Genomic DNA, 15,999 nt, shown 5'->3' on the forward strand with positions numbered 1-15,999 from the left:
CGGCAGGTGCATCATGGCCAGATTGAAGAGCAGCGGGGAAAGTACCCCGCCTTGAGGGGTTCCCCGCGTGCCGAGTAGGTAAGGACCATGGTCTCTATCTTGAATTCGAATGTAGGATTGATGATCCATTAAAAATTGGCTTATGTATTGGAATGTGTTGAGGCCACAGTCGGTGTGACTTAGGTTAGTGAGTATGATCTCATGTGTTACATTGTCAAATGCCCCTTTAAGATCCAAGGCGAGTACTACCCGGTCATTATGGGGGCATTCGAGGGGGTCAAGGACTTCCCGATTGAGTTGCAGGAGGACATCCTGTGCGGATCTGTGTGGGCGGAATCCGAACATGGTGCTCGCAAAGACCTGTTTGTGTTCAAGATATGTAGATAACCGATCCCGCACCATCGTCTCCATTAGTTTGCCCACACATGAGGTGAGAGAGATGGGGCGGAGGTTATCTGTGTCAATTGGTTTGCCAGCTTTAGGAATAAAAGTGACCAAAGCCGTTTTCCATTCGATTGGCAGGGGGGTGTCCCCGCGCCAAATCGCATTGACGTATTCCAGGAGGGACTGGTATGCCAAGTCGGGCAGGTTCGTCAAAAGCTTGACGGTGACCTTATCCCGTCCTGGCGCAGTGCCCCGTTTTATTTTGGCGAGAGCCGCCCGAAGATCATGGAGCTGGAAAGGTTGATCCAGCTCCGTGTTCTCTCTGCCTGCATAAGAGTACGCAGATCCACGGGGGTCTTGGGCTGTACACAGATACTGGTCCCGAAGTTTCTGTGCCAGTTGAGTCGTGTTGCCAGGAAAAGCGTGCATGGCTCGCTGCAAATGTTTTTGTGTTTCGGTTCGTGTTTGGGTTGGGTCGATTATTGCTCGAAAGAGACGTCACGTGTTTCGGCTGGACATTTGTCGCGCGGCCGTGTTCCATCTATCTACCCAGTTGGAGTCGGCGAGTTGGGCCGCGTACTCTGCCGCTTTCTGGGTAAGCTCGGCAATTCGAGCTTTAAGCTTTCTATTGTGTTTCTGGCGTCGCCAACGGCTGACGAGGCTGCGACGGGCTTCCCAGAGGTGTAGAAGCTGGTTATCCACGTCCGTGACCGCCTCTTAGAGCTGGATGTGTTTTTCATGCGAGGAAAGGTGTGCCAGCAGCTGTTGGGACCATGCTGTGTAGCCTTGTGCGGAAATGGGTGTATTATCAAGTTAGTTAAAATTTTGCCTGAATTTCGTCCAATCTGGGATATGGGCTTGTGTTCTGGGACGCTTGAGGGGGCGTGTGCGTAGTGTAGTGTTAATAATGCAGTGGTCGCTACCGAGGGTCTCCTCGGTGTTGAGCCAGTCTGCGTGTCGTATGTTGCGAGTGAAGGTTAAGTCCGGACACGTATCCCTTGTCACGGAATTGCCTAGCCGGGTTGGGTGGACAGGGTCCGTGTAGAGGGTGAGGCCCAACGTGGACGCAAGCTCCGCCAGCTTACGCCCGCGCGACTCCTCCTTGCGATACCCCCACTGCTGACTGGGAGCGTTAAAGTCGCCCACAATCAGCACGGGATCGCGGCCCGCTACTCTTAGCGCGCGGCTAAAGAGGTCCGCAAAAGTCACTCGCTTTAGTTTGGGAGAGCAGTACACGTTGAGTATATGCAACGGTGGGTCCCTGCGGCGGACTGGTAGGAGGGTCACCATTACATAAGAGTACTCTAGTTGGAGGTCGAGATCCACTAGGTTGGCTGTGTAGTCTTTGTGAACGAGAAGACAAGACGCGGGATCCTGTTGGAACGTCGTGTAATTTGAAATTGTGGCGCCCAGGCCTGGCTCTTGGAGGGCAACCACGGCTGGTAAGGACTCGAAAGTTCCAAGGTAGATGCGGAAATTGGCCCGCTTAGTGCGGTCCTTAAAGCCGCTACAGTTCCACTGTGTTATTGAAGTTGACGTGGCCGAATTGGAGATGGCGGAACTGCTTTGATTAAGGTGTCTCGCCATGATTTAAAATTTTTTGGGGGGAGGAGGAGGGATTGGCTGCCTCAGAGCCAGCTACTTGCGCCATCAAGGGGGTGATGACGGAAGGAGCGGGGCAGCTGTCCTCATTGTCCGAATCAATAATCAGACGGTTGAATTTTGAAGGGCGGGATACGTCCCTAATGGGTCCCGTCCGACGGAGGAGACGGGGGTTGTCCGAGATGTGTTTTGAGACCACCGCGGGTACGGCAGATTTGACCTTTGTCAAGATCTGGTCCATGGCGGTCTCGATCATATATCGCAATTTAGAGGTTAAGCGCTCCTCCATCGCAGAGATGGCTGTCACGAGGGCAGGCGAGACCTCCGCGTCGCTCTCCATTGCGTCCGAGTTCTGCGGGCTCGGTGCGGCGGACGCCAATTTTGACTCTAAATTTTTAATTTTGTTGTGCAAAAGCTCATTCTGTGCCCGGAGCACGTCTATCTGTTTTTTGTATTCCGCGTCGAGTGCGGAGACGGTTACGGGGGAGGGTGAGGGATGGGAGGAAGAGGAGGCGATCTCAGCCCAGCTGCTCACCTGTTTGTCGTGTTGAGGCGCTGATGCCCGGGCGTCGGCAGCGCCAATTGTCTTGAGGGCCGGGAAGTGGCCAGTGTCTCTGCCGCTGGGCGGTGGAGGCGCCGTCTTCTTCCCGGGCGCTGGCTTCACCGACGGTGAAGAAGGTGACGATGTCTTGTGGTCGGTGCCGTGAGCACCACGCGGCGTTCCGCCACCGGCACCTGGTTTTGGATGACTTGGCTGCTTGCCAGGTCGCTGGTTTTTGGCACCTCTGGGCGTTTAGCCTTGGGGCCATGCACCTTGAGCTGCCGGAATTTTCCCGTGCAGTCACGGGAGTTGGTAGCGTGGGCTTGCCCACAGACTGCACAGGACAGAGTACATTCATGCGGCGCCTTGACTCCGTCGACAATCGGCGCCGTTTGGCCACACAGGCCGCACTTTTCATCCGGGCAGGGGCAGGTGTCTGCTCGGTGACCCACAGTGCCGCACCGCACGCAGGCCGGAATGGTTCTCTTGTACGCACACACAAGGGTCACCTCGGAGTTGTAATGCACATATCGCGGCACCACTTTTCCCACGAAGGTGAGCGACACGACGTCGAATTTGCCAAGCTTGCGGATATCGGCAAGCTCTCCAGCACGCCACTCGATCTTGTTTTGGAGGGACTCACTGGTCTCGTGCTTGGCCACGGTGATGACGCCGCGGCACACGTCTCCAGTGAGTTTCAACTGGCCGTACATGGAGAGCTGGCCCTTCGGTGATGTTAGTTGAAAATCCCGCAGAAGCTTGTCCGCGACGTGCGGCTCTCTGGTGCCTGCGACGATCAAGTTTTGCTCCCATGTGGGGAGCAGCCTGAGGGATGCTGCGGCCTTGGCGCCCGGGTAGGCCGCGAACGCTGCTCCCAGCTCGCCATGTTGGTATACATCCCTCAGAGCGACGGTCACCCGGGGCTTCAGGATGATGACGATGTCTTCTGGATGAAGACGCGCTTTGGTTTCCAAGAGGGTCCGGTCTTAGACTGGGCCCCTCCGTGAAGCGCTGCAGCGCGCGCAGCAGCGTCGTGCCGTGTTGAGCGGCCTGCCGACGTGGCGTCCGCTTTCTTGGAGGCGGCGTCCCGCTTGCGGGAGCGGCGTTCCACTAATTTGAAGAGCCTCGGGTTCTCGATGGGCGCAGAATCCGGACTCTCAGGCGTTGGAGCTGAAGGAACCTCGGACCAGGCCATGGCGTCCGGGTCGTAGCTGCGTTATACTTTTTGGGCAGCCATCTTGACACGGGTGGGCGACTCACTCACGGCCGAGCGTCGGCGTAGGCGTTAGGCCTAGTGCCGTCGCCACGAAACGCAAGTGAGGATCGGCCCTAAAACGCGTAAATGTTGCCCCACCTGTGCGTGAGTGGTGTCCACAGGTAGCTGTCGACTTCGCGAAGACAGACGCGGCTGTGTTGACGGGGTTCCGGCCGAGGAACCGTGGCTCCAGCCAAAAGTTGGCGGAGACGATGCGCTGTACGTCCACTCGCTCCGCGCGCTCACAGCGCCCATAGCGATCGTCGCCAGGTGCGCGTGGAAGCGTTGGCGCGATACTATGGTAACCAACAAGATGTGTATTACGTGGACGTTGCCGGCCCACACCACGGGGTGTGGTACACGGCCGCAGTCGTACACAACACAAACACAGTTAACGGGCTCACTTTCAAAGCCTACAGCGCAACACACGCGGAGGAGATTGCCATTGCTCTGGCTCTCACTACTCCCAAGCCGAAACACATCATCACCGACTCGCGAGGGGCCTGTCGGAACTATGAGTTGGGCTGGGCTCCCCCGCTTGCCTGGTGCATATTGGAATATAGCTGCCGATGCGAAGATCCAACTCCACGCAATCTGATTTGGGCCGCCGGTCACCAGGGCCTACAGGGAAACGAACAGGCCGATCAGGCCGCCCGCGCACTCTCTCCCCGGGCTATCTCCCTGTCCTTGGAAGCCTACTCCCAATCAGACAATCTGGCCCTTACATTCAAACACATCACCGATTACTACAAGGAGGAGCACCGGCGCTACCCGGCCCCTTGTAAGGAACTGGATCGCGCTGACGAGCGCCTCCTCATCAAAATTCTTACTAACACTGTACTGTGCCCGGCGGTACTTAAACATTTCAATGAATCCTTTGATGACACGTGCCAGTTCTGTGGGGAGGTGGCTGACACCTCCACATGGTTTGGGCGTGTCAATCCAACCCATCTATCCCCCCAACCCCAACCCCACCAGAGAGGACTGGGAGGCGGCCCTGCTCGGCTGTCAGGACCTAAAGACCCAAAAGGCCTTGGTTCACTGGACGCTGGCGGCGTTGCTTGCCAATGGGGCCCCGGAATAGTGGCTCCACCTAGTATTGTTAGGGGAAAGGGCCAATAGGGCCTACCCCAATCACCTCTCTGTAAATATTTATGCACAATAAATGTTTTCACCCCACCCACAGACAGATTACTAGGCCTGGGCTTCCACAACACGATCGGGGAACTGGTGGAGGCCCACCGACAGGTCCAATACATCAGGCTCACACAAACTTCCACAGGTCGGTATATCCTGGACTTCCTCGGAATCAGAATACCGGCCAACGACCCAACCCTCCTCGCTATCCCACGACCCCTTCACAGGGAGCTTCTCATCAGGCCGCTCCCGTAGAATATGCACAGCGCCACAGAGCCCGAGCGAAGGCACTCCATCGAGCCTACGGCTCCGAGCCGGACGCCTTATGGGTGGAAGCTGCCTGCACGGGTGATGAAGCGACAGCAGCTGTGGTGGACTCCTCTTCATCCGCCCTCCGCACACTGCGTCTCCCTCCAGACACGTCCCCAGAGGCTGCAGAGGAAGCCGCCATTGCACTTGCTATCACTCGCACGGAAGCCCGGTATATATTAAGTGACTCTAAAACTGCGATACAAAATTTTGCTCGAGGCCGAGTTCATGTCCCTGCTTTTGACATACTGGGCTCGGCCGATGCACCCCCGCCCCGCCATGTGGAGCTGATATGGGGGCCTGCGCACTCCGGTAATCCCGGAAACGAGGCCGCCAACCTTTTAGCCCGAGGTTCTTTAAACCGGGCTCAGGTGGCCTCTGATCGGGGATTCACGAAGGAGCGCATGCCCTCATTCAGTGAGCTGACCCAGGCATACAGAGCCTCACGCCAGCTCTACGCCCCGCCCCACCCCTCCCTAGATAACAAACACGCAACACTGGCGCAGACTACAGACACACACTCTCCCTTCACCCCTTAACCTAGCCCACTATCATCCCTCCTTCCCCACTCCGGCATGCGCTCTACGCCCAGAGCCCTTCGCCTCTTCCCTCCACATCCTTTCCCTCTGCCCCGCGGACCCCCCCCCCCCACCCCCCCCCCCCCCCCCGCGGGACCTAGAGAACCTCAAGACCTGGGAGGACTGGGAGGCCCTGCTGCGCTCGGAGGACCCGGCCGTGCAGACCATCGCCACCGGCCGTGCTGCCAGTGTTATGGACCTTCGGGACATAAACACTTGAGTGCAGTGGGGTCTTGCGGTTATCCTGGGGCGTGCCCTGAATTCCTGTGTAAAGTTTTTTTTCTCTCTCTCTCTCTCCGTCGCTCTTATAGTTACTCGAGGTAAATTAGTTTTTGAGGAAAGGGAATGGCGCAGTATCTGTCTCACACATCTCGACGGACACCTGAACCGCACTGTAGGGTAAGAAGGAAGGTTGGAGGGAGGGAAGGAAGGAAGGAAGGAAGGAAAAAAGGAAGGAAGGAAGGAAGGAAGGAATGAAGGAAGGAAGGAAGGAAGGAAGGAAGGAAGGAAGGAAGGAAGGAAGGAAGGAAGGAAGAGAGAGAGAGAGAAAGAGGTGCCGTAGTGGAGGTCTCCGGAATAATTTCGACCACTTGGGGATCTAACGTGCAATGACATCGCACAGCACACGGGCGCCTTTTGCGTTCAGCTCCATCGAAACGCGGCCGCGTTAACCACTGAGCGACGGCAAATGTTCATGGTGGCGCCAAACCGTCAGCGACTGATATGTAGATTGGATATGTTTTTATTTGGTCTGGTTGCTTTAGCTGAAATCTTGGCTGAAAGGTTTACGCTGTTTGAGAATGCGAAGTTCAAGAAATTAAAAGCAGATTGATTTCAAAAGAATGCTAGATTAAGTTTGCATAATGTTTCATTGCAACTGGAATGACATCCATTGTCCATTATAATGGCTTTAAGTACCATTGGCATGTTCATCGACCTCGGAAATTGTCCGCGGGCACAAATTTGTTGGAGCTTATTGGTGTGTCAGTCCGCAGAGGACCGCACTGCACAGAAGTGTTTTTTAACGTTCACAACAATGGCCAATGGCGCTGGTCTGCACGGCCGAGCGAGGGTGTCCCAATCCTCTCAGACCTGGAGTACTCTAGGGAGTGAATAGGCGAAGGTTTCTGGGCATAGGGTGCAGGCTGGATAGAGGAAGGAGGGATGACAGTGAAACGACTCAACCCTATTTCGGCAACCCCCCCCCCCCCCCCCCCGCCGTGACTCAGAGGCTAACGCGCTCGGTTACTGAGCCGGAGTACCTGGGTTTGAAACTTGCTGCAGCGCCAGAGTGCTGTGCGATGTCAGTGCGCGTTAGAGATCCCTAGGTGGTGGAAATATTCCATAGTCCTTCACTACTAAGGCACTTTTCGCTTTTAATAGCGACAGCTCTAATCCTATCATGACCCCCACCCCCTCCATCCGGCCATTCCCCCGAACCCAACCCGGGAGGACTAGGAGACGATCCTGCTCGGCTGCCATGACTTACCGGCCCAACAAGCCTTAGTCGGGCGCTCACGGGCGGCGCCCACCGCAATTGCGGTCTCAAACTAGGGACACCCCCCCCCCCCCCTATTGCTTGTAGGAATCGGTCCCTTACGAGCTGATAACGCTTTCGATACCACCACCCCACTGCGGGAGTTTCAGCGTATGACCTCGGGCTCTAGTTGACGTGTAGCGGTGGCTCAGTGGCTATGGTGCTCGGCTGCTGGCCCGAAAGACGCGGGTTCGATCACGGCCGCGGCGGTTGAATTTCTTTGGAGGAGAAATTCGAGGCCCGTGTACTGTGCGATGTCAGTGCACGTTAAAGAACCCCAGGTGGTCGAAATTTCCGGAGCCCTCCACTACGGCGTCTCTCATAGCCTCAGTCGCTTTGGGACGTTAAACCCCATAAACCAACCACCTAAAGAGCCACACGTGCTTCCAGTCACGAACGCGGAATTGAGGAGAGACCTGATCGATCGACCGCGGCTACGGCCGCTTATCTGTTTTTATGCGAAGCATATTACTAGAGCTACACTACAGCCCGTCCAGCGCGGCGGTGGAGCTACCATTGACCTTTAGCGTGACCACGTGACACCACGTGACAACATGACGTCACAGCAGAGGAGAGATGGGCTGCCAGCTCGCGCGGTCGGCCGCGGCGGTGGAGGCTCCACATCAGAGGCGCGGCGGCTGACCACGTGACAACATGACGTCACAGCAGAGGAGAGATGGGCTGCCGGCTCGCGCGGTCGGCCGCGGCGGTGGAGGCTCCACATCAGGGGCGCTGCAGCTGACCACGTGACGCTACAGCAGCGGTATAAAGCTGAGCTTGCCTCGCTCTCCGGGCACAAATCTCGTTAAGGAGAGAGTATCTGTTCTCGCTTCGGCGAGCGCGGCTTCGGCCGCGTCTTTTTGAGCAGCGTCCGCTCCGGCGGACGCAGTTGTTGTTGCGACGCGCGACTTTTCTTTCCTTTTTCTCTTTCCTCTGATCTTTTAACTCTCCTCTATCTGCACGTGGCAGCGGTGGTGGCTTGGCTCGAGCCAGTAGCAGGCCCGTGCAATTTCCTCTTCATCCTTCTCTCAGTCACAACAACAACAACATCTCCGGGCACTGAGTACCTGCTCTCGCTTCGGCGAGCGCGGCTTCGGCCGCTTCTGATTTTTTCAGCAGCGTCCGCTCCGGCGGACGCAGTTGTTGCTGCGACGCGCGTCTTTTCTTGCCTTTTTCTCTTTCTTCTGTTCTCTTACCTCTCCTCTATCTGCACGTTGGCAGCGGTGGTGGCTTGGCTAGAGCCAGTAGCAGGCCCGTGCAATTTCCTTTTCATCCTTCTCTCAGTCACAACAACACAACAACAACTCCGGGCACTTGGAGTGTATCTGTTCTCGCTTCGGCGAGCGCGGCTTCGGCCGCTTATCTGTTTTTTGAGCAGCGTCCGCTCCGGCGGACGCAGTTGTTGCTGTGACGCGCGTCTTTCCTTTCCTCTCTCTCCTTCCTCTGATCTTTTAACTCTCCTCTATCTGCACGTGGCAGCGGTGGTGGCTTGGCTCGAGCCAGTAGCAGGCCCGTGCAATTTCCTTTTCATCCTTCTCTCAGTCACAACAACAACAACAACACTCCGGGCACTTACGAGGCGGCCAGGTGTTGGGATGCCGCCTAGAAGCAAGGCTGATTTGAACGAGAAGCGAAAGCTTCAGCGTGCCAGAGAGACCGATGAAGAGCGGGATGAACGTCAACCAAGGAAAGCCATGTATTACCAAGACTAGCCATCAATATGCTTCGCATCTGACTAGGCTTAACCTTAGCTAAGCCTCAGCCATTTTTTGAGCCAGCGTCCGCTTCGGCGGACGTGGTTGTTGCGACGCGCGTCTTTTCTTTTAAGGCGAGAGCCTTTAATGCCTCATACTGTCGTTAGCAGACGCGTCTGCAGGAGTGTCGACAGACGCGTCGGCAGAAGTGTCGACAGACGCGTCGGCAGGAGTGTCGACAGACGCGTCGGCAGCCGTGTCGACAGACGCGTCGGCAGGAGTGTCGACAGACGCGTCGGTAGGAGTGTTGACAGACGCGTCGGCAGATTGGTCCGCCTTTCGGCGTCACTGCTTAAAAGGCTCAAGGTTCCAGCATGAATAAAGGCGCATCTAGGGAATGCATGGGCTTCATAAATGAAATAAAAGGAGTAAAGTCAAGAAAAGGAAAATAAAAAATAAAAATAAGGTAATACACAAAAATAAAAACAAAATAAAAATAAGATGTGAAAATAAAAATAAAAACAAAATTAAGAAAAGCAGCAATAAATAAATAAAAACAAAATATGAAAAATTAAAAAGTAAATAAAAACAAACAGTGGCCAGGAAACGCTTTCGCCTTGCAGCACTTTAGAGAGCCGAAGTGCCCCCTGAATTTTTCTCTTTCCTCTCATCTTTGAACTCTCCTCTATCTGCACGTGGCAGCGGCGGTGGCTCGGCTTGAGCCAGTCGGCAGGCCGGTGCACTTTCCTTTTTCATCCTTCTCTCAGTCGCCACCAACCTTCCCAACTGTCGCAGCCGCCGCGTTGCGGAGAGGAGAAAAGGAGGCATCCCAGGTGTTCTGTGTACTCCATCTGCGACGGCAAACACTTTCACCGAGTGGAGCGGGAAAGCGTCTGCCGGCATCGCATGCGCAGGGCAAAAAAATTGCTGGGGCTTAGCTTTGGTTAAGCCTAGGTAATTGCGAAAGCAATATCCCCTTGGCTACGCTATGTGTCTCGCTTATGGGTGGTTAAAGCTTCGCCTCTAAGAGTGGAACGCGACAGCGTCTTGCAACGCTGCCACGAAGTCCACGGAACGCCATCGTCCATTCGGCTCTACGTCTTGCTCGACGGTAAATTGGTTTTTGAGGGAAGAAAATGTATCTCTCTCGCATATCTCGGTGGACACCCGAACCTCGCCTAAGGGAAGGCAGAAAGATGGGAGTGAACGAAGACGCCGCATTAGACGCGCCTTTCTTCGTTCACAGGTGGTCGACCGGCCGCGAAGTTCTAGCTGCGGCGCGCTGAAGAGCCGACTTGGTATCCCATCTCTCGCTCTGGTATGACGTCAGTAGTCTCACGACCGACCGCCAACTGTCGTTCGGCCGCGAAGTCTAGCTGCGGCGCGCTGAAGAGCCGACTTGGTGCCCCATCGCTCGCTCTGGTATGACGTCAGCAGTCTCATGACCGACCGCCAACTGTCGTTCGGCCGTGAAGTCTAGCTGCGGCGCGCTGAAAAGCCGACTTGATGCCCCATCACTCGCTTGGGTATGACGTCAGTAGTCTCATGACCGACCGCCAACTGTCGTTCGGCCGCGAAGTCTAGCTGCCACGCGCTGGAAAGCCGACTTGGTGCCCCATCTCTCGCTCTGGAATGACGTCAGTAGTCTCATGACCGACCGGCATCTGTTGTTCGGCCGCGAAGTCTAGCTGCCGCGCGCTGAAAAGCCGACTTGGTGCCCCATCTATCGCTCTGGTATGACGTCAGTGGTCTCATGACCGACCGCCAACTGTCGTTCGGCCGCGAAGTCTAGCTGCGGCGCGCTGAAAAGCCGACTTGGTACCCCATCTCTCGCTCTGGTATGACGTCAGTAGTCACATTACCGACCACCGACCGTGAAGGGTAGGCTGCGGTACCGCGAACAGGCGACACCTGGCGTAGTATTGCTTTCGCAATAAAACGAATGGTTTTGACGAACAGAAACGATGCAGTAGCTGTCACATGGTTCGATGGACATCAGAAGCGCGCTGTAAGAGAAGGCATAAAGGTGGGAATCAAAGAAGAAAGGGCGAGAGAGGTGCGGTAATGGAGTGCTCCCTAGTAATATCGACCACCTGGGGATCTCTAACGTGCACTGAACGCACAGCACACGGGCCTTTTGTAGCGAAAGCTACATTGGCCACGAACTTGCGATTTCGCTGTGGCGGTGCTCAGGGGAGGTACAGAGACCGACCTCTAGCCGTTGCATAGTAACAGCCGCAGATAGCGGACGCCAGAGGCTCGCCGCGCCATCAGGCATGACGTCACACCGCACGTCTCGCCGCGGAGCCGCCGCCGCCGTTTGGTATGACGTCGCACTGCTTGCCTCGTCGTAGCGCTTGCTTTTGCTACGTATATCCTGGCATAGCCGAGCTAAGCCACTGCCAGTTTTGCGCTTCGCCTCCATTGAAACGCGGCATCAAGTTGGTTATGCATTGAACGCCGATGCACTTTGATGCGTTTAACAGGTTTTTGGGGGTTTAGCGTCCGAAAGCGACTCAGGCTATGAGGGACGCCATAGTGAACGGCTCCTGAAATTTCGGCCACCCGGGGTTCTTTAACGCGTGCTGACATCGCACAGTACACGGGCCTCTAAAATTCCGCCTCCATCGAAATTCCATCTCTGCGGCCGGGATCGAACCCGCGTCTTTCCGGTGAGCAGCCTAGCGCCGTAACCACTGAGCCACCGCGGCGGCGCATGCGTTTGACAGAACGCTGGTTGCATTCAGTGCAGCTCCAGGTCGCCCACAGCCAAAGCTCCCGACCGGGCAATAAAAAATTCAGGGGGCACTTGGACTGTCTCAAGTGCGTAGAGGCGAAAGCGTTCTCCGCATCACTTTGACAGACTCTGCGGCTCTGGTGACGTCACCACTGGAGGACGTCCCAAATAAGTACTAATTACTAACTAATGACAAATTACTATTTAATGACCAATTACTGATTAATGACCAATCACTAATTAACTGCTAATTAATTACGCTTAAGCTTGACCTTTAGGAGTGGAACGTGACAGCGTATTGTTGCGCTGCCAGGGAATCCACAGAAAGCCACCCACCACCCGTTCGGCGCGATGCCTTGCCTGTTGGAAGCACCTTTGAACGTAGTGCTTTTTGAGGAGAGGAAATGGAGCAGTAATTCTCTGTCATCTCGGTGTACAGCCGAACCGCACCCACAAGAAGGGGGGAAGTGGCAGTGTGAAAGAAGAGAAAGAGGGCTGTAATGGAGAAAATTAAAATTGTATTTGAGGAAAGGAATTTACGCAGTAACTCTCTCACATATCTCGGTGGACACCCGTCATCCGTTTTTAGGGGAAGGGAGGAAGTGGGAGAGAAAGACGAGAAAGCAAGAGGGGCTGTAGTGGAGAAAATTAAAATTGTATTTGAGGAAAGGAAGTTACGCGTAACTGTCTCATACTTTAAACTTCGCGAAAAAAAACACATACACAAGGTAGAAGGCACGACACGAGCGCACATTCTCTTCTTCTACCTTCTACCTTGTGTCCGTGTTTTTTTTTCGCGCAGTTTAAAGTATGAATCCCCACCAACTCGCCTAGTTTTCCGTCCTTATTAACTGTCTCACATATATCGGTGGACGCCCGTCATCCGTTTGATGACGTCAGCTGAGCTCGTCGATGAGTCACCCCAGGCGCTGGATGTAATGCCGGACGGACGGAAGAATGAGACAATAAAGGTTTTCGCCTTAAAAGTTATGTGCCGTTCAACTTCTCTTGAGCCTAGTTGGACACCGAAAGCTATGGCGTATCGGGCAACTATAAGCGGCTGGGCTTGTTAACGTTGAGTGCGTTCCGGACACTGGTGGTGGTGGCAGTGAAAAGAATTTATTACAAGTTACACATAGAGAGGTAGTTTGGGAGGTGGCCCCTAGTGCGCCACCCCCCTCACAATGCTAGGTGGGGTCCCTATTCCGGGACCCCATTTGACTCTACCGCCGCTCGGTCACGCCGGACCATGGCCTGTTGGGCCGGAAGGTCGTGGCAGCCGAGCAGGGCCGCCTCCAAGTCCTCTCGGGTTGGTTGGGGCGGGGGGTGAGGGAAGGATTTTTCTGGCATGCCCACACCATATGGTAGGTGTCAGCCACCTGCGTACAGTATGGACAGAGGCCAGAAAAGGAGGGGTCAAAGTTTTTCATGACTGCCGGGCACAGCAATGTATTTGTAAAAAGTCTTATCAGAAGAAGCTCACCTGCTATTCCCGGCCCCTTGAGGGGGGTCGGGTACTTGCGGTGAGAGTCTTGGTAGTGATTGACTATATCTTTAAATTTTAAAAGGGGTTCGTTGTCCAGATCCGAATCGGTAAGGTCATCGTCAGGGGCCCGGGAAGTGAGTGCGCGGGCGACTGCGTCTGCAGCCTCGTTACCTGGTAGGCCTTGGTGACCCGGAGTCCAGACTAATTAGCGGAGCGTAGGATCTCGGTCCCGTGCCGCGTTGCGAAGTATTCGATAAGCTGAGGGGGAGACTCAACCAAGCTCGTAATTTCGACAAGCTCCTTGCGAGTCTGATAGGATATATTGCTCCTGAAGGTGAGAGGCCGCCAGGGCGATGGCTACCTCCTTAGCGTGAGTTGCGCTGGGAGCTTTGAAAGTGAGCCCGTCCACCTGTATTTGCTGGTGTATGACCGCGGCCGTGTACCATCCCCCCTAGAGCGGTGCGGGCCGGCCACGTCCGTTTAAAATACACCGTGTTTGTTGCCATAATGGCGGTGGAGGGCATCCGCCCGCGCCTACCGCCGGCCATTATGGTCTTCTTTGGACATTTTCGTAGGAAGGGGTCGAACGTGGATGGCGCATTTCCCACATTTCGGGCACTCGTACCCTTTCTTCAGTGTGATGGTTGTGTTGAATGTGTAGTCGGTCCAAAAGGCGACGACCGGACACGGTCTGGGCAAGACGCGTGTATTGGTTGGTGAGGTGCGTTTCTTGCAGCTCCCGACAGCTGTTCACCACTCCCAGCGCGAGGAGCCTCGCGTTGGAGGATGACATCGGAAGGTCGAGCGCCCTTTTGATGATCTTACGGAGGGTGACCTCCAAGACATCTTCGTCCTGCTTGCGTAAGTGAAGGTAGGGGGTCGAATAGAGTATTCGACTCGTAACGAAAGCATGTGCGAGTCGCAACGCATGTGTGCTTCGCAGACCTCCGCGTTTGTTAGAGACCCGACGGACCATGCGGCCCACCTGGTCTCCAATCTTACGCAGCTTGACAGTGTTGTGTCTGCGCGATGTGTTCTGCTAATAAAGAGTCCGAGAACTCTGATCTCCGATGCCTCACGGATGGGGCCGCTGGCGAGGGAGAGGGAAATGGGGATTGCACACTTCGGCGATGGCCGAATATGCACGAATTCTGATTTCTGTGGGGAGCACTGCAGGCCGCAGTATGCGGCATAGTTGTCTACTATGTCAGCGGCTGCTTGCAGGCATTCCTTCATTGTGACCCACATCACCTTGGGTGGCACAAATAGTGATGTCATCGGCATATAGCGCATGCTGGATGCCTTCGACATTGGCCAATTTAGAGGGGGGGTGAAGCATTGCTAAGTAAAAGAGCAGAGGAGACAGTACAGCGCCTTGTGGTGTACCCCTGCTGCCCATACTGTACGGGCCGTGCTCTTTGTCCTGGATGCGAACGAAGGCCTGCCGATCCGTGAGAAAGTGTTTAATATAATTGAAGGTGTTAGTGCCGCAGTCAGTCTCGCTCAGGTGGGCGAGAATGACGCTGTGCTTAACATTGTCAAATGCTCCTTTAAGGTGCAAGGCCAGGACTATCTTGTCGTTATGGGGGCACTCGACAGGAGTAAGCACTTCATGTTTTAGTTGGAGGAGTATGTCTTGAGATGACCTATGCGGCCTAAAACCGAACATGGTATCCGCGAAGGTGTTGCGATTTTCTAAGTATTCTGAGAGTCGATCTCGAACCCTAGTTTCCATGAGTTCGCCAGCACGAGATGTTAAGGAAATGGGTCGGAGGTTGTCTGTATTGATTGGTTTGCCGGCCTTCGGGATGAAGGTGACTAGCGCAGTTTTCCACTCTATGGGTAGAGGATGGTACTCTTACCAGACGGCATTTATGTATTCTAAGAGTGCTTCGTACGCCGGATCCCGTAGGTTGGCCAAAAGTTTGACCGTTACCTTGTCCCGACCCGGAGCAGTGCCTCGTTTCATTTTGGCAAGAGCCGCCCGTAGGTCATGGAGTTGAAATCGCCGATCGAGATCAGGATTTTCTCTGCCTGCATAGAGATGCTCCGACCCCCAGGGGTCTTGTGTCTGGCACAAATATCGATCCCGCAATGTCTGTGCCAGCTGGTCCGTATTGCCCTTAAAGTTGTGAATAGCTCTTTGAAGGTGTTTTTGGCTTTCGGTGCGTGTTTGCGTGGGATCGATCAGACTACGAAAAAGTCTCTATGTGTTGCGACTAGACATTTGCCTAGCGGCCAGATTGCAGCGATCCACCCAGCCGGAGCGCAGTCCGCCGCCTGCTGGGTGATATCGAGAATTCGAAGTTTGAGCTTCCGATTGTCTTTCTGGCGACGCCATCTCTTTGTGAGACTGCGACGCGCCTCCCAGAGATGAAGGAGATGGTTATCCACATCCGTCAACCTATCTGTAAGCTGAATTTGCTTGTCGTGTTTGCGAATATTTTGTATAAGGGTGTGGGCCCAAGAGGAATAGCCGTTTTGTACCAGACTGTACGGGGGCAAGGACTGCCGGAAAGCCATCCAGTCTGGGAGTCGTGCCTGGTTTAGGGGTCGCTTGAGGGGACGGGTGCAGAGAACGATGTTGATTAGGCAGTGGTAGCTGCCGAGGGTGTCCTCGGTGTTGATCCATTCTGCGTGTTGAATGTTCCAAGTGAGGGTAAGATCGGGGCACGTGTCCCGATTGACGGAGTTACCCACTCTGGTTGGGACTGTAGGGTTGGTTTGGAGGGTGATGCC

General features: G+C 55.0%; 1 protein-coding gene across 4 annotated transcripts in view; it reads right to left on the reverse strand.

Moving 5' to 3' along the window:
- The window catches only part of LOC149370012 (U-scoloptoxin(01)-Cw1a-like), a 37,330-nt gene extending 33,996 nt beyond the window's left edge, over positions 1-3,334 (reverse strand). Inside the window, exon 1 of one of the 4 annotated variants that reach the window (XM_089580627.1) lies at positions 2,522-3,334. In XM_089580627.1, the coding sequence (XP_089436753.1) occupies positions 2,522-2,945 (424 nt within the window). In that variant the 5' untranslated portion in view covers positions 2,946-3,334. The remainder of the gene's footprint in view (positions 1-2,521) is intronic. The other 3 variants (XM_089580645.1, XM_089580636.1, XM_089580654.1) reach the window with 3 other exon arrangements.
- Positions 3,335-15,999: the final 12,665 nt, after the last annotated feature.

Source organism: Amblyomma mixtum, chromosome 1 (genome assembly GCF_055824585.1).
Source record: "Amblyomma mixtum isolate Tamu chromosome 1, ASM5582458v1, whole genome shotgun sequence".
Classification (NCBI taxonomy): Eukaryota; Metazoa; Arthropoda; class Arachnida; order Ixodida; family Ixodidae; genus Amblyomma; species Amblyomma mixtum.